The following is an 18,674-nucleotide window of genomic DNA, read 5'->3' as shown; positions in this document are numbered from 1 at the left end:
ATCACAGCCCCTTCAGAACTTGAAACAAAACATACAATCTCTTTTGTTTCCTTTCAGTTTTATTTAGCAAAACACGACCATTTCAGCCCTGCCAAGTGCATAGCCTGACCTGACGGCCAACTTGGGGAGGCACACTGAAAGCAGGGCTGGCTCTGCCTTTTTAGCTCAATTGTTGCTCTTGGCTGTGAAGGACAACACAAGCAGCTGTCAGAACAGCAAGTTAAGGAGAAAGGTGGGCCTCACTCCAGGCACCCTTCCCTTCCACCAAATCAATTCACCCCACACACAGCCTGGTCTTGCTTCACACGCTTAGAGCTTGGCTGATCTCAAACTGACCAGCACACAGCTGATGGGGCATCCTGGCTCAACTTGCCCCTCAAATGATGTATCCACAGGAAAAAAAGGAAGGAAAAAAAGAAAAAGAAAAAAGTAACACAGTTAATAAAACAATTCCTGACTTGCACAAAATAAAAAGGGTAAAGGACAATTGGCCTAATATTTTCACTTAACAGGCAGGTAAGGTTGAGAAAGTTTGGCCCTTTGTGCACTCTTCATTGTAGCTTTCTGGCAGGTAAAAACGTCCTTTCAGAAGCTTTGTGGGCCTTTCTCACCTCTCCTGCCCTGCAATTCCCTGAGCCAAGTGTCAGCTCTGCTGAGTTGGGGTCACCAGAGGCAGCTGTGGTGCCCTTCACAAGGCCGTGAAGTCCAGGACGTGCAGGGCTGACGCCAGGGCAGCGTATAGGTGGGTGGTACTGAAACGGAGGCAGTACACTGGGCTGCTGGTGGGTGAAGACAAGTGAAAGCTCTGCAAAAAACAGGAGAATCAACCTTTCAGAAACAAGGTCAGCCCAAAGATGCTGGCTGGTGTTACAGATCCAAAGGCTGAGATGTCTGAGAAAGCAGTTTTCCCTGCATATAGGGTAAGTTTGCCATGGTGGACTAGCCCCAAAGACAGCCCAGCAGCCCCTCTTTCTTCTTCCTACAAGGCATGCACACTGGGCTGCCAGAGAACAGCTGAGAAGCTCTGCTGCTGCTCAGTTTCCCACTGGTGCTCACCTGCAGGCACTGAGTCTGCCGCTTATCCCAGAGGCGCACCACACCGTAGTAGGAAGAGCCGCTGGCAATCATATGGTTCTTATCACTCCTTATGCAGTACAGGGCACTGTCATGGGGCTCTTCCCACTCCTGGACACACTTCCTGCAAGAGCAACACAAACCAGAACAGGGCTGAGCCTCCACTCCTCCATCCACTTTGCCTGAAGGAGCTAATTCAGTGAGAGCTGAATTCCCAGACGCTGCACAAGGACAGTGCAGGAGCCTTAGGTGGGCCCCAGATGCCAGCAGGGCAGGCTCACCTGGTGCTGGTCCGTATGTCCCAGTAGCGGATGTAGGTGTCATACCCACAAGAAAGGAGAAGGGAGGGCGTTTCGTAGAACACATCCAGGACTCCAGCTCCACGGTGGAAGTCGGTCCCTAAACAGGTCAACAGCTGACCACTGCAATGAAACATTAGGGGAAGAGTCATTCAGAGCAAAAAGCCCTTCCAGTTTAGCAGGCCAGAGCAGAGATGGTGTCTGGCTCTTCCAGGTCTCATTTCTGTGATATAACAGATACAAAAGCCCATACAGTTTTCGTCTCCCACCCCCAGCTTCTCCTACTGGTTGGGCCACTAACCATGAAGGGTCATGAAGGGTGACCAGCAGGAGTCCCAGCTGGAGGAGGAAGAGCCAAGGTACAGGTACAGCTGACCACCAGCAGAATGGGATCCTGTTCCCTGGGAGAAGTGACCAGTATTCTGAATTCTATGGCTCCACTTCCATAGGAGACAACTCCCAGCTTAGTCCAACTCCAACTAGTCCACAAGAGCCATTTATGTGTTCAATCCTGTCCCATACTGTCCTTCAAAATACTGTCCACTGGGGTATTTCCCTAGATCTTTGACACACAGCACAGATCCACAGGCAAATCAGACTTTACCAACCCAGTCCGCCATGGCTGCTCTCCTCAACCCCCTCCAGTTATACCACCATATCTAGGGCTGAACGTGATAGGTCAAAAGCAACTACCTCCAATGATCAGTCATCTCATCTCCAGATGAGACCTTTCAAAGGCTAGATTTTTCTCTATTTTTGACCCTTTCCTCCTTTTTAAGTCCTTGCCTACAGTGAAAGAGCAAAAGCAAGATCTCCATGAAGCTCTATGCTGAGTGCTTTGTGGCAATATCACTCTGCTGCTTGTTATATGCAAACCAGCAGCTCATCTGGTGGATAATGCCTGGTGAGGTCCCGGCCTGCGAGACTTCAAGAAGAAGCTTGAGCCGCTTCCCTGGGTCACACGGAATTGCATCAGGTGCACAGCACAGGCTGTCCCAGTGTCATTCCACCTGCTGCAGTAGCCAGTGGTATTCAGACATGACAGACTCTTGGGAATGGAGTGGGCAATCTGCCCAGCTTCTTGAAATGGCCACCTATTACAAACCCTCCTTTTTTTCCTTCTCCTTATCCTCACACCCTCTACATCAAAAATGCTGGACACAATAAAACTTGAAGCACCTGCTTTTCAAACTCTGCTGCATGGCCACCCCTCACCAACAGCCTCCTGGTTCTCAGGACAATGAAGGAGTCCTGAAAGCCAACAGCACAGATCCCGCAGTGGGGTCACTCTCAGCATCTCCCTCCATTATTTTGTTACATTCTGCTCCTTGATCCAGCATCACACAGTTCTGAGGCACATCGCCAAATGCCTTAATTCTGTCTGTAATCTGGGCTAAAGCCCTCGTCAGGGGATAAAGACCACACAAAAGGAGAAATAGAGTCCTGGGAGATGTTAAAACAAGTAAACACCTTTGTGTCAGGAGAGAGAAATCGCTGATAAAGCAGATTAGCGCCTCGAGCCCTGGTGTCCCCAGATCAGAAGGCGAGCCCTGGCCGATCTTTGCAGCCAGCACGCTTCTATGATCACAGAGCTGGCGGCATGCTGGGGCCAGCCTGTTTCCCCACAGTCACTCTCCAAAGAGCAGATTATGTAGAATAACAATTTCTTTGTGGTTGTGTAATTCCCTCCGTGACCGTGGCTGTGGGCAGCTACATTGGACCTTGATGCCAGGGCCCTAGCAACCATTTAGAGAGGCCAACGAGCCCTAGCAATGGCCCCCCCCATGCAAACCTCTCGGACAAGCTTTAACATCAAGTGCATGAATTAATCCCCCCCAACACGAATCCAGGGGTGCTGGCTTATTGGACTTTGTGTTTCTTCAGGCAAGGAATCGAGGGGATTCCAGGCTTCAGCCCTTTGCAACCTTCTCACAATACATTAACCCTTGGAAGGTTACTTGTAAACCAACCCAGCAGCAATTCTGCACCTGTCTGTGGGTTGAGAGATTGAAGCACTCATGGTTTGAGCACCATGAGCAAGAGCATTGGGGTTTGGTTGGCACAGATGAATCATCAGATCCACTGTGGTGTGAGACATGGATGGACATGAGTGCTCTGGCACTCCCCCACCCTTCCAAGCACAGATCCCCTCCGTCTGCTATTCTGCAAAGCCAGCAGGACAAATGGACATGCACACAGCCCTTATCAAGGCTTCTGCAAAACGTTCTTCATCCTACAACATGTATGTGTGGCTCAGAGTTGTAAGACATACAAGAGAGGTATGAGGAGGAGTCAGCTGCTCTCCCAGACAAGAATCCCTGGACTACCTGTGAGATGCATAAGAGGCCAGACTGCCCAACTTACAGACTCTTCTGCCAGTTGCTCAGGCAGGAGCAAGGAGTTACTCCCAAGAGGTGAGCTACCCCAGCAAGCTCTAGGCAGCACCAGCAGCTTGAATCCTGAGCACCACCCAGGTGCTTCACTTCCAGTGTTTCTCCATGCCTTCACACCTCACTGCAGTGGTACCCAAGCACTTCAACAGAGTCACACCAGTCTTCCTCCCTGTGCTTACATTTCCATCCCAGGCAACAAAAATGAAAGAAAAGGCAACAAAAAAAGGAAGCAGAAAAGAAAAGGATTGGCTTTTCTCTGTAGGAATAAAATGAGCACAGACACTTGCAAGTTACTGCAGCAAAGTAAACCTTGCTTTGCTGGTTTGTTAATCAATTCAGTTCTCCTGGCCCAAGATCAGGTCAGCCAAAGCAGCTCTCAGGTGGGATCTGCAGCCCTCAGAAACAGGAGCAGCTCTTTGGCAATTTACAGAGGCAATGTGGTAGTTGCTACAGTGAAGCATTTAACCATCTGGCACCAGGGGAAAATTTACTGTGCTCTACACTGGGGACACAAACAAAACACCGATGTGTTCTGGCATGGGCACACTTAAGGTGAAAAAGATGCAGAACACGATCAGTATTTCCCCTTTACTCAGCAGATTAAGGTGTCTCTGAACAGCTATCACCATGCCAGACTAGCTCTATGTGCTGCAGCATACACAGCCATGTTGAGCCCATGCTGGGAAGGGAATTCTGCCAGCACAACTCTTCCAGTCTTGGGATCACAAGTTAGTGCCCACAAATTGTCCACTCTTGGTTATCCCAAATAATCCCTTCCCTCAAACCTCATACCTTAACAGCTTCCCCTTTTCTTGGGAGCAAAACCCACAGCTAATCCTTAATAACCCATAAAGGATCAAAATAACCCATGAACAGGCAACAGAACAGCAGCAGCTACACCACCACATCACCAAGGTTTTCTAACAACTTAGAGGGACAAAAGATACCTTCTCCATGAGGGACAGAAAGAGATGGCATAGCTATCTTGGACCTTTTTCACCAGCATCAGCCAAACACATAAGGAAACAGCCACCTTCTTTAATTTGTGGTCCCTTTTTCATCTAAATACCTTTCAAATCCCAGGTAGGCTGATCTTCAGTACTTCAGAGGCCCTGTCCTTGTTACAGGCTGTGAAGGTTAGTCAGGAAATGTCTGTGAAGTGTTTGACCAAGTGAGCCCAAACATGGAAGGGCTACACCATCTCCCTACCCTGCCATGGTGCTCCAGCAGTAGCAAGTAGCTGTTTTGCTACCAGGTCTTCTTCAGGCAAGCCAGGTAGTTACTGTGCAGATGGCTGGAGCTTTGCTTGTCTTTGTATTGAACAGCCTGGGCCAGATAGTGCCCACATTTAGTCCCAGTGCTGAGTGGCACCAACAGAAACAACTCTGCACCAGTGGAGCTCTGAGAGGCAGAATCAAATGTGACAGTGCAAGTTTTCTGGAAAGACCACTCTAGAGCAAGAGCTCTCAATTTCAGCACTTTAACCACAAACCACCTGGGCCAATGCGGCACCTACAAACACACAAGTAAGCCTTGAGTGGTGAGGAATCTCATAATATTCCTAATTTTTCATACTTCCTGTTAAGCATCTAGACAGACTGAATAATATTGGCACTAATCCAGTACCTGCCCACAAGGAATAGAGCCAGAGCAAATCCAGCAGCCTATTTCATCCCTAGTACAGGAAAGCTGTATTGGCACTAGGCTCCAGACTTCTTGGTGATAGAGCAAGATGTTTAAACCAAGTCGATGTGCCTGGTAAATGTATCCAACTGATGAGTCCAACAGTGAAAGGCATTTTGTTCAGACACCATAGAGAATCCTTTGATTCATCTCAATCAATTTCCAAGTTCTTCAAGACTTCTAAAAATTACTTTTAAAATCAAATATTTATTCAGGATTTCCACATTTCCGTCTTTCCTTCCCATGTTAGAAATCTAGCCATGAGCATAGCTCTCCTGATACCTCAAAAAGACAGGCAGCATGGAAGCAAGGTGAAGGGAAGAAACAGTCTAGTTTCTTTAAGTTCTTGTTCTTTTTTTAAAAACGGCTTCAAGTTCTATTCCTTCTCAATCACTAATATGAAGACAAAATAAGGTCCATGGCAGAGTCCAGATGGTTACTTTCCAGATAACCCATGGGATGTTGCTTCACCAAGTTAAAGTTATATACGGCCTCCCAAGCCATTGCAATTATTTGTGTGGCCGTAAAAGCTCAGGATCTCCCTGAGATCTCTGTGGTAGTCAAAGTCCAAAAGAAGTCTGCACCTACCTCCCTGGAACTTGCCCATTTGCTGAGTATCTTGCCCAGCTGTCTCCAGTGCACAAGAAACTACACTTCAAAAGCTGGAATGAAAAAAACCATTTTTCTCCCTACCCTCAATTTCTGGTGACCCCAATTCACTAGAATTGATATTATATAAATATGCAAGCTCTAGGAAACTGCTGAATTTTGAACATCTGTTGAAAACAGAGATGTGCAAAACTGAGGACAATTCACTTGCTCTGGAATCCTCATCTGTGAACTGTGATCATCCATCAAAGAGGAGAATCTATTGCACATAAGCAGATGACTGTTCAGAAACCAAAGAGAGCTGTAAACCACTATTTCAGCCCCAATAACTATTTGAAACAAGACAGGTGGGAAGCATATACTTTTTAAAAAAAGGTATAAGGAGTTTCAGTTCCAAACACGGGGATATTTGATCTGAGTATCAAACAACAAGAAAGGAAAACAAATCCATTTAAAAATAATTATCCCAAGTGTAGCATTTGCACAATTTCTGTCACCCAATTAGGAGAGTGCACCAAAACCAAAGGGAAGAGTTGAGCTGCTGTCTCTTCTAAGTGCTTTGCAATAGCAGCTGAAGCACTGAGGAGACGAAGCAAACTTATGCTAAGAAGGGAAAGGCTTGATCAAGCAACTTCTGTATTGTACACAGGGAGAAACACAGATCCTTAGCAAAGCTATTCTTCTATCCTACTCCAAAGTTGCCTCTGCATTTAGACCAGACTACTAATTCCTGCAGGGAGGTGTGGGATAGGATTGGGGAATTTTGAGGGAGCACCTCCAAGTGAAATGGCTCAGAGATGCTGTTTCAAGTGATTTTCAGGGCAAATGCCTCTCTCTGATTCCACAGTGCAGCTGAAGGGACTCGAGGCAGTAGGGGGGAAAGACACCAACGACGGTCTGAGATTTTGTTGAGAGGAGAGACAGAAAAGGGAGTTTTGCCTTCTTTTCTTCTGCTTTCTCTGAATTGGCCCACACACATTTTAAATGGTCCAATAAAAAGATACAATTTCTTTACCTTTCCAGCTCTGGGACCCTGTGAGTTTTTGTTGTTCGGGTTCCCGTAAGGTTAAGTTCAGAGGATAAACTGACACACTGGGCTATGGGAAAAAGCCAGTTTCTTCAAATAAAGCCACAACGGTGCAAAAGAGACCCTGCTGGGGCTTTTATTTGGGAAAACAAACAGAAATGGCACCAAGCCCTTCTGCTTTACGAACCAATTTAACTATAAAACCAATGTTCTCCCTCTCGGGGGTGAGGAGGGGAGAGAGACAGGACATGACAATAGTCCAAAACCTTGAGGGGGAAAAAAAAAGAAGATAGGACAAAAAAGGTTGTCTATCCCCTTTTCTTTCTTGTCCACGGCTCCTTTTCTTAGCACACGTGTGTTCTTGTAAAAACGATTAGATTGCAATTTGTATAACATGGTGACCCCCAAATTCAGACATTTAACCCCTTTTCTCTGCAAAGAATGTCAAGAATGTCTTCTCTGTCTTTCTTTCCAACGGGAGGAGTAGGGGGGAATTCTCAAACTGTGATTTCTTGGAGGAAGAGAAAAAGAGGGAGGCGAGGAAAAGAAGCAGGGAATTCTCAAAGCCTCTCGCCTTTCGCCCCACTTGTGTGGGAACAGGCGGCTGTATTGCTCCCTTTCTGGACAGAGCTCTGCAGGTCTCCTTTACTGGGGAGACAAAAAAATTGAGAGTCCAAATCAAAACAAAGCCATCTGTTTAAATGAGCTACCACTAGCCAGTGACAGAGGGGGTTCCTCATTCACTCCTTCCCATTCTTCTCTCTTGCCTCTGTTGATTCTCTCTCAACCCAGGGAAAAATAAAGATTACTTTTGCTTTGGCTCAGAGGGATGAAACTGATTGATGTGCTTGGAGTGTCCAGCCCCCACCCATGCTCTCTGATTGTTCAGGGCCTTGTAAAGTTGTCATAAATATGCCTGAACAAGAGTTCAAAGGCCACAGCATGTCCTGAACATGCACACATCCAAAAGGCAGGAGCTGGCCTCATGGTCCTTTCTAGTGAGACAAGGCCAAGACTGCCATGGGGAAGAAAGGATTTAGGACAAACACCTGTATGTTCTTCCTCTTATAATGATTTTACATTTATGTTAAGATGGACCAGAGCCCTCTTAACAAAAAGAAGGGAGAAGATGCCCCTTATGTGAGAGAGCTCAGAAACATAGTGTCACAAAACCAAAGCCCAATCAGAAATCAGTAAAGAACAACAAGACCTAAATTTTGAGAAAACATGCATACCATGGGAATACACTGCACAGACGAGACTGAAACTATCCATTAGAGACAGGAGACAGAGTTCTGAATGCAACAAAGTCTTCTAAAAGGCACAGTTTTCCAAGAAACCATGACTTAAGAGGCTCCCTGCACCAGCAAACTTTCTCCACAACAGGCTCAAGCTAGCCATGGGCCTGGTGTCCTGCTTCCAACAACACTCAAGATCTCAAGGTCTGGTTTGGTCATTGTGATTTAAAACTGTGTTCAGCCAAGACAGAGATACTGAGGAAGAAATGCAAGTCTGAAAGGAATAGGGAGCCTCTTTCTCACGAAACCTGGAGGAGTTTCCATGGCAAAAAAAGATGCCTGGCATATGAATCTATAGAAAAGCAGGGCTGGAAAGGGTATTCCACATCTACCCCATTTACTCTGCTGCTCCACAAATCCTGTGAAACTGGTATCAGTGACAGGGTAACATTTGCTATTGCTTGCCTTTTCTGTTATCAGACATATGCACCCACTTCTCTGTGACTGGATAAATCCAGTTTAAATGCCTGGGTGAAACAGACACCCCACACTTCTTGGAGTCAGTTACCTTTCCTTTTGATCTACCAACTCCAGTTCTGAATATATGTACTTTCTTCACCCAACAGCCCCTTTGGTGATTAAATTAGAGGTCTCAAACTTGCATAAACCTTGGAGTTCAAAGCTGGGGAGAGAATGCTCTTCTACAGAAATTATTTAAAACCCAACATTAAGAAGCCTTGAGCCAAGCTTCTACATTAAAAACTTTTATTGAAAACATTCAGCAAGACTTATAACCAAGAACTAGACCTGCAGGTTTTCATTTCACTCATCTACTTCCACACAATTAAAAATCTGGAGCACAACAGAAGACAAAGTCAAGAAGGACTGGATTTAAACAGGAAATCATCAGTAGTAATCAGCTAACCAGAGTGTTCAGTGCTACACGCTTCAACTCTTAAATTACACTTGCTGTTTAAGACCAGTACAGGCAGCACAAATTTTAATTCCATGGGCTCTGAAGAGCCACCAAAATGGATGCAGATCAACATAAGCCAAAAGCTGAAAAGACAGCAAGTCATTCTTGCCCCCTCCATGGCCCAGACAGATGTAACCTAGCAATAGACCCATGGAAACACACACTAGAAATACAGCAGCAGCACATTAGCAAACTTCAGCCAGCTGCTTAAAGATGGTAACACTCATGCTGGCTCTTGGAAAGAAAGAGCACAGTAATAACACTATAGGCAGAACAGATTACTAACCTGCTCAGCAACTGCCTGGCTACCTCAGACTCCTTCCCAACCCTCTGCTGAGGGCACCATCCATACACCTGAATCTTCCTTCTCCTCCACTCTCAAGTCACTCTCATGAATCCTCTACCTCCCACCTCCCCAAAAGCTGCAGACATCAAAGGCACCTGTCTTGAACACCTGAAGAGCAGGGGGGGGCCTGACAGTCAAGAAATGCAACTCTGTATCTTCCCCTTCCATGCACTCTCTATTTTTTTTCTCCATCTCTTTGAAAAAGGTGGCAGAGATAAATGGAGAACAAAGAAACAAGAAAAAGCCACAGCTCTGGCCCACACCCTGCCTATTACTTAAGGGGGAAGGAACTCTTCCGAAAGAGGAGGAAAAAAATGTGCTCCAACACAATGGCTCAAAAGGCCAGGCAGCAAACCGGGCCACTTTGTACTGCTAACAAGGGAAACCTAATTACAGGAAGAGGGCAAAGAGGGACAGATAAAAGGGATACAAAATTTCAACATCTGTTGCCATAAAGGGATAAGAAGTGGGGAAACGCAAAGTGTCAGTTTGGTGTCAGTGACGGCATAAAACTACTTTCAAAGGGCTCAGGAGCAGGAGAAAAACCGAACAAGAAATTAGAGGGTTCTTAAAAAAAAAAAAAAAAAAAAAACCCACCCAAAAAACCAGAAAACAAACAAACAAAATCCCCACTCTGCCAAAAATACCTTCAAAAGGGGGGAGGGGTTGGACAAAGACTGGCTATTTAAAAGGCAGAGGATCTGGGTGGCTTGCAGGGCACAACTAACTTTGGATGTTTTCAGAGCTCTTGTGCCCTGCAGCATGTCATGTCACAGGAAAGAACACTGTAGGATTTGTGCATTTGAAGTGTTTATAGCATGAAGACTACCATGTAAGACAGATCACTGGTCCATTTCAAATGTCAGGCTTTGCAGAATAACTCCAAGAGTTGCTGCAAAGAGAACTCTGGATTATTCTACCTTATGGAGAAGCATCCTTGAGACAGGGGCATTTGTCACTTAATGACATGCAAGACCACCCCAATAACATGGGAAGCAACAGTCCTCTGCAGGCAAATGACAAATGCTGGCCTTGGAGCTGTCAGTGGTGCATGACCCTCATGTTCCAAGGAGTTTTAACTCCCAAAGAAAGAAGAAAAAAGAGGAGGAGGATCTGAATAAGGTTTCCTTTTCTCTTGCTTGCCATTAAGTGGCTGTTCTGTTGAGCCACACACTTACACTGGCAAACAAGACAGGACAGTCTGAATAGAGAAAGGCAGAAGTGAGCAGAGGAACCTGACCTGCAAGAGAGGCAGCTGCCATCATATCCTTCACTAAAGGAAGGACCAGGGTACTTGGAAGAGGACAAGGAGTCAGCAAACTCTGATACTTGATGCAAGGACGCAGGTTAGTATCGTGTGGCCCATATTCCTCACTGTTCCCCTTGCAGGCCTCTAATCACTGAACTTAGAGCTGCTTTTACATACACACACCTTGATCCAGAGTGGGAATAAGTGCACAGCAACTTTCCTACATCTAAAAGCAATCAGATGGCACAGGGTAGCATGTGAGGGGTGAGAGATGTCCTCCACAAGTGCAGCTAGCCAGCTTCAAAAGCATATGAAAAAAATCTAAATCCTCCTTCATTACAGGAGACAGGGCCAGGTGTAGCAGCAGCTGGAATTTCAGCCATCAGAGACAGTGTTTTGGCATTATGCAGTCATTCCCCTGCTTTAGACTCCCTTGACAATTGCTTGTTGCTGCCTGTTGTGGCTTTGATCCAATGCCATCATCTCAGCAGAGTCAGAAATGAAAGACAGTTGTGGGAGCGGGATGCAGCAAGAGGCGTTTCCTTTCCCCACTAAAAATTTCCTCTACACCAAAACCAGTCAAGCCCTTTTCAAAGCACAGGACATATTTACAGGTAAAGATATTATCCCCTTCCTCTTGGAGGGATGAGAATGGCTGCCCCAGGGTCAGGGAACAGCGAAGGTCATAAATAGAAAACATACCATGACCAACAGTGACAAGTACGAGCCAAGGACTTATCTGGCCTGGAACTAAGATGATCAGTACACAAAAGGTTATTTAAGCTTTAAATCCTTTTGTAGCACGTTCCAGATCTCAGCTGTTGGGTAAAAAGACCACCTACCCCAATGGAAGAGAATGGCACAGAAACTGTTGTACTGTTACTCACTTACCCTCACTATGCAAAGAAAACTCCCCTAACTGAACTAGCTGATCCTGGACAGCACTAAATACCTCAGTGGTGCTAAGGATCCTGTGGTTTTCAAGAACATACCTTATGCATCATTCTACCCTTCCCTTTTGGTTTTTTTTTTTTTTTTTGACAGAAATTCCCTGGATTCTGTTCTTATACATCCTTGCCATGTTCAGCCTCTGCGGGGCAGCCTCTGGGCCCTTTTGTGGCCACAAGAAAAGGGTAAGCAGCAAACTCAGAGGCCCTGGCTCTGGCTGCCAGATGTTATCAGGACACACAGCACAGGAGAAATTTTTAAGTCCTGCGTGGCTCTAAGATTTTAAGTTTTCATGCCACACTCTCACTCCTGGAGTGTGACCACGGCGACAACAATTCAAAAGCCTCAAAAGAACAGACAGCATTCTCTACAAGATCACTTCTGGCAATCACTGGAGCCTTCGAAGATGGATCCAAAGCTCTGCTGGGAAGATGAACAGTTTATGGAGAGTCAAGACCTGGAAAGATAGCTCTGTACTCCCTTTCTATGAACAATGACATTAAGCTTCACACGCTAGAGTCCAGCCATGCTTCCTACTCAGCCTCCTACCCTGCACATGCTGATGAGTCTACCAGCTCACACACCGGTCCCGGCAGAGGAAAAGACCCAGTGGCATGGTGCATTCCAGCTGTGACAGGTGAAGAGGGAAGAATAAGTTTGACACTCTAGCCATTTCAACAGAGGCCCAGTGGCCTAGGTTGCCTTGGCTTTTTTATTTGCCTGTCACTCAGGCTTTTACGTTATTGAAAGATCAAACTCCGCTGTGCTTGTTCATTACCTTAATCCTATTTTCTACACAGCTTTATTATCTCTTCAGGCTTCCTTGGGAAAGGCTGTCAGAAAGGCTGGGGCAGGGGGGAGAGGGTTGCCCATCTCCTCAACCCTGTCAGATGCCTCTATTCAAGAACAGCCAGAAGACTTGATGGGCAGGGGTATCACAGCACAGCCTGCATCCTTCTGGGGTACATCCTTCTGGGGTACTCCAAAGGCACAACTGGATGGATCACTAAGAAACATGCACCATAACTAATGCACTGGTGTTCTTTCCTGCTCCAGCTTGTCCTTTGTAGGATGAATTGTTGGAAAGTATTTTTGTTACTTCAGAAAAAAAAACCTGCTGGTTTAAATTTGTATTTGATACAGTTTACTTAAAATACTCTAAACTATTTAAACTACAGATTAGAAGGCAAGTGGTCTCAGACCTACCCTGTGTCCATACCAATCCTCCTCCACTCTGTTTCCCCAAATACAGCTCTACTGATATCCCTCAGGCCCCTTCTGCCATTGCTCACCTCACTTCTGATAGCACTTCTTTGGATAATCTGGGCCATGCCACTCCTACCCAGAGCATCCTGGTTCTGGAAGGCAGGGCTGCCATTCCAATAATCCTGTGAAATATTTGCTATCTGTCCATCACTACACTAAGACCCTCAGGCTGAGAGTTTCAAATTTGTCAGCAGTTGAGTTCTCACATCAAGATCTGAGAACAACATTTCCCCAGCTGTTAAGGTCAGCACCTTCACTGAACAGGAACTACTCAAAGACCCCAAATCAGAGGCCACAGCAATTAACCTCCTCAGTGCTTATTAGGACAAAGAGAAGACAACGTGCCTAAGTCACTTCCATAGATAACCTGTTGCCACACACCACCTCTCTGAACTACTGGAATTGCCAGCCAGGACAAGGTGACTTCAGAGCCTGTGTTTGCCGCTGGCTTCCCAGCACCACAGAGAAGTGGGTGAATGGGAGGATAAGGATCACCTTCCTCATGTCCTCTGGCTGAGGCATCAACAGAGACAGATGAAAAGGAGGGTGTAATGGGTATATTTTGACTGTATACAGGTAATGGGAAGAAACCAGGATGGCTGTGCCATCAACTGGAAAAGCTGAGAAGAAAAGCCAAGTTAGTGAACCAGAACCAACCCCCACATATGCCCTTCCACACCAGTTTGCTTTGTCCCCCACTCCGCAACACATCTCATCTTCTATCATCCTTTGCCTATACTGACAAAAGGAACGATACCCTTTTGCAGCATTTCCAATATTGCATTGTTATTTACTTTTCTTGTCAAGTCCCTCCCTGTAACCTGGAAGCTCACTCACCTCTCAAGGTCCCAGATTCTCAGAGGTGAGATGTGTCCACAGCAGGCTGTCCCTGTCACAAATGAGCTGTTTAAAAAAACAAAGAAACAAACAAAAAACACTTACTAATCCTCATGTTGTGAAGAAACTGCATGAGCAAGACAGAGAAAACAGGTTACAAGATATACTTTGAATTCCGGTTCAAGATGATTTCAGCATGTCCCACCACATTTCACAAGGGACAGGCAGCAACAAAGGGAGAGTGCCGAAGGACTCTAAGTAGCTCAGCTTCCCAGATGCAGCAGGTCACAACTGCAGAGTATTGGCAGGACATAAAATGTATTTGTAAATACAAAGGGAAAACCTAAACAGGAACAGGTGTAAACAACATTTTTCAAACGAGTCAGTACAGTACTTAGCATGTTTCATACACAGTCAGTGCTGTAAGCTGCAGAGAGACCCCATGGAAAATTTACTGTTATTTCCTACCTCATGTCTCACTTCTGCTTGTTGGCAACTTCTGAGTGCAATCATAAACTGGCTGCAGCATCACAGGCCTAAAGAATCACAGAATAGAGGTCTCTGGTCCAGCCTGCTCAAAGCAGGGCCAATTTCAAAGCTGGATCAGGTTGCCCTCCCCAGTGCTCAGGCACTCTGTTAGAGGCAGCACAGCTCTCCTGCAGCAATATTTGGCTTCATTTACCCCCTCCAGTAGGGCCCATTCCAAAGTCCTCTTGGCAATGCTATGTGCCTGCTGCACATGCTGGCTCCAGAAGTCACCTGATACCCACTGGCCTCATACTAGTTCATAAGACAGAACAAATCCTTAAAATCAAGCATGAGGAAGATGGGTGCTGTGCTCTCCAAACCACACTGCTTGTTTTGTGCCAGCTTCCCATTCTCAGTCCAAATAAGAGTAAGAAGCTCATACAAAGACTTCTAAGTAAGTTACAAATGACCTCTCACAAAGCCATATTTATTGCAGCTACTGAGAATAAAATGCCAAAACTATGTTTAAGTCTATGCAACTAGGAGAGCATGAACACAGGAAATGGAATCTGCTTTAAATAAAAGCCATTTCTACGCTTTGCCTAAAGAACTTTTGCAGTATCACAGGGGCTGGCAGCTGAAACATGAAAGCAAAATAAGAAAACAATGTTGTGTCTATAAAAATAGCAGTTAGAGCAGTTTTTAACATTTCTTTGATCCTCTACAGCATTCTTTCTTTGGAAGTCAAGGTGTCTGCAAGCCTCTACCGCACCAGGAATGTATTCTTGCAGCAGCCTTGACTTCTGTGAGAAGCACTACTGCTGCTGCAAGAAGGCACTCAGCAGCCAAGTAGTGAACACAGGCTCAACTCAATCAAAGCCAGAGAAGGACCAGATGGAAGCAAGACTGGAACTCAGGACTCCTACTCCTATCTCTGTGGTTTAGCTGAGCTACTGGTTTCTCCAAACCAAAGGCCAAAGCAGCACTGACAAAACACTCTGCAAAAGAGGCAAGCAGATAACATCAAACCATTTCAAATCACCAAACCACACCATGGAGGTGTCCACAAGTTCTGTGACACTTAGCTGCCCTTTAGGGTAGAAAAGGTCTGCAGAACTAGATCTATTTCAAAGTGTCTCCAACCAGGATGTCTTATACGCAAAATTCCAGGTTCATTGGCAGTGCACATGCCATCAGCCAAAGCACCTGTAGCACTGGGCTGTCCCTACAGGTGCTGCAGGGTGCTCACGTTACTCTTCTCCATGTAAGTCCCTGACCAAAGTCTGAAAGCCTATGGAAAATCCAATTCCTGTTGCTGTGCAGCAGCCACCACAATCAATTAAGAAAGTGTGCAGCATTTCATCTTTGGAAACATGGTTTCTGCTCAATGCCTGCCTTCTCTCCATAGTCCAGGACAGGAGGGAACATTTCTCTTTTGCAAATGTCACCCACCTCAGAGGAAAACTAGCAAAAGACACCCACTTTGACAGCTTGTTGGTCAAGCCCCACGTCTGGAAAGCAGCACTTTGGTCGGAGGTCCCTCTGCTACAAAGCTAGGTGCTGGGTTTTGTCCCCCCTCCCCAGTCATAATCCATTAATAACTACTAAAGTCAATTACTGTGGTTAGAAACACAATAGCAGTCAGGGAGTCAGTCAAGCAGGCAATTGGGTGCTTAAGATTTTTCTTTTGGGGGACAAACTGACTCTGTCCCAGCCAAGAACGCTCTCACGTGGGAGACAGATCCCTTTGTGCAGAAGGTATGCACAAGGCTTTGATGGTTGCCACAGGTCTAAATTACCATGGAGGCACACCAACAGGGAGAAAAAGGTGGGAGGAACAGCTAGGTTTAATCCTCCCTCATGCTGTCAATTCTGGACTTCAGCTTTCCCTCCTCGGTCCTTACCCCTCACCCCTCAGAGAAAAAAAAAAAAAAAAAAAAATAGAGAGAGAGAAAAGCATTAGATAAAGAGATTTTTCTCCAGCATCGAATACAGGCCTCAGGGCCACAAACAAGTCTCTTCTGGGTAAAGCTGACTCCATTCAGTCAACAGGAATTTTGTCTCATACTTCAGTGGGATCAGGTTTGCAGGCCTTATCTTTAAGAGCCTGAGCCCATTAGCAAGCAAAGATAAGACTTCTCCCACAAGAGCAGGCCACCTTCACTGCAGCATTAGAATGCAGCGTTCACAAGACAACATGCACAAGAAAGGGTGCCAATGAGAAATTCTTGAAGCCTGAGAGTGAACTGATCTTAATGTCTGGATTCCAGGGCATGATACAGGGCCCCTCACCTTGAGTCTGATCTGCAGGCACACACCTTGAAGCCTCAGGTGTCTCATAACTGGGAACCTCTCACAAGTGACAGTTTTACTTCAGGCAAAAGAGCAACACAAGTCAGCTTTCGTATGTCTAAACCAACATGCAGACTGGAGGAAAGCATGTAAAGCTTGGCTCCAAAACTTCTGAAACTTCGTTTAGTGTGGAAGATCAGGCTGAAGACTTCTATCAGGCTTGCTTCTTTCAGTCTATCTTCCACAAGGCTCTTCAGTCTTAGAGAGCACAGAGCACACTAAAGAAAACCCTCCAACTTAGAGAAGTGCAGCTTTTTCACAACCATTGTTGCCAGCTGCCCAAGAAAAACAATTGAAGCTGAGTTACTAGCTTGGAGTGTGTCATTTATTTTGCCCACATTGCATTCTACAGCCAGACTGAGGAGAGACTAGATTGGGAAGAGGTGAGTACAGGATACCCTAAATATATTAATGCAGGCATGACTCATCTACCTGAAGTATATACAACACACTAATGTACACTGACTCTGAGCAGATGCATCTACATCCACCATAAAAACTGCTATGGTCAGTCTCCAGATGGCCTTGGAGATGTAAAGCCCCCTCCTCACTATGCTTCCTTCTGTCCTTTGAAAGCTGCTGGCTACCATGACTATAAGCTCCCTCTAATAGGCACTTCTAAGGGGAAAAAAAAGCACCATTGTAGGGCTTCCATAACAGACACGTTGTCTTCACAGGGATCCCCTAGGAACAAAAACCAAAGCAGGAAGGCAAGAATGTTCCACAGCATTGAGACACACATACTTCATAAACAGCATATTTTTGTTGTCCAACACAAGCAATCTTCCAACTCGTCTGATACTTTGATGTCCTCTTTCTTATTTGAAACTCCCTATTGACAGAGAGGAGAGGAATAAACAAGGGGGAGGGGGGGGAACCCCAGAAGAACAACCAAGAGCCTGCTTCTCCAGAAGCCAGACCTTCTCTATGTTGCAGAAGAGACATTTCATTAAACATCATCCCCCCCACAGTAGAAGCTGGGCCAGGAAATGAAAGAGAACACACATCCTGACAGTGCTGTTGGAAGAAACACAAGAACTCTCCATCTGACTGAATTGTGGTTGTTGAAGATCCCATGGCATTTCTGGCAACAGCAGTAGTGCTCTGGCTACACTCCAGCTGCAATAATCCCATAGCTGCTCCGAAGATGCCAACTACAGTTTGACTCACGTAGCATCCCTCTTTACCCCATCCTGGACAGACCATTGCCAGATGTGAACAAACCAGAGGAAGAGAGGTAGATACCCATTAGTCCTTTTGCAAAGATGCTGTTTATCTTGAGGCTTGGAAACAGCATCAGCTCCAGAAACACAAGTCACATTGAACAACACATATTTTCCCCACCATCAACCCAGCCTCTAGAGAGGGTCCTGCCTGAGGTGGGAATCCTGCAATGCAAAGTCATTGAAGGAACCTGGGTAAAACAGGTCATTTCCCACCTCTTCTCAATACACCTCCTCTGTGCCTCAGGCTTGTGCCCTTCCCCATACTGTAAACAGATTGCTTCTCTAATTCTATTCTGCTCTTCAGGGATTTCAAATCCAGAATCTGCTTGACACGTGCAAGAGCCCGTTCCTTCCTCCTGGCACTCTCCCCCGCCCCCTGGAATTGGACATCGTTGTTCCATTTTGGAAACTATTATATATGGAGACTCACTGGACTGGGAAACAAAGAAGTTATTACTTGACAGAGCTCTGCAGCTGGGAATGTGGAAGGTGGGGGGAGAAAAGGGGGAAAACCAGGGGAGACAGGATGGGGGGGTTGGTAGCAGTATTATGAAAGCGATCAACAGAGAGGAGAGCTCAAAGATGGGAAACATCTATTTTAAAAAGTCTCAAGTGAAATGAGAAAAGAAGGAGAAGAGAAAGCAAGTCCAAAAGGGAGATAGGAGAAGAGAGAGAGCAGTTGG

General features: G+C 45.9%; 1 protein-coding gene across 2 annotated transcripts in view; it reads right to left on the bottom strand.

Annotated features, from left to right (window-relative positions):
* Positions 1–41: 41 nt before the first annotated feature.
* Positions 42–18,674, bottom strand: part of FBXW4 (F-box and WD repeat domain containing 4) — a 59,854-nt gene continuing 41,221 nt past the window's right edge. The window contains exons 6-9 of one of the 2 annotated variants that reach the window (XM_059851825.1): positions 13,946–14,011; positions 1,356–1,496; positions 1,057–1,198; positions 42–805 (exon numbers count right to left, since the gene is read on the bottom strand). In XM_059851825.1, the coding sequence (XP_059707808.1) occupies positions 689–805; positions 1,057–1,198; positions 1,356–1,496; positions 13,946–14,011 (466 nt within the window). In that variant the 3' untranslated portion in view covers positions 42–688. The remainder of the gene's footprint in view (positions 806–1,056; positions 1,199–1,355; positions 1,497–13,945; positions 14,012–18,674) is intronic. The other variant, XM_059851827.1, reaches the window with a different exon arrangement.

Source organism: Haemorhous mexicanus, chromosome 7 (assembly GCF_027477595.1).
Source record: "Haemorhous mexicanus isolate bHaeMex1 chromosome 7, bHaeMex1.pri, whole genome shotgun sequence".
Classification (NCBI taxonomy): Eukaryota; Metazoa; Chordata; class Aves; order Passeriformes; family Fringillidae; genus Haemorhous; species Haemorhous mexicanus.
This window is presented reverse-complemented; position numbering and strand designations above follow the sequence as displayed.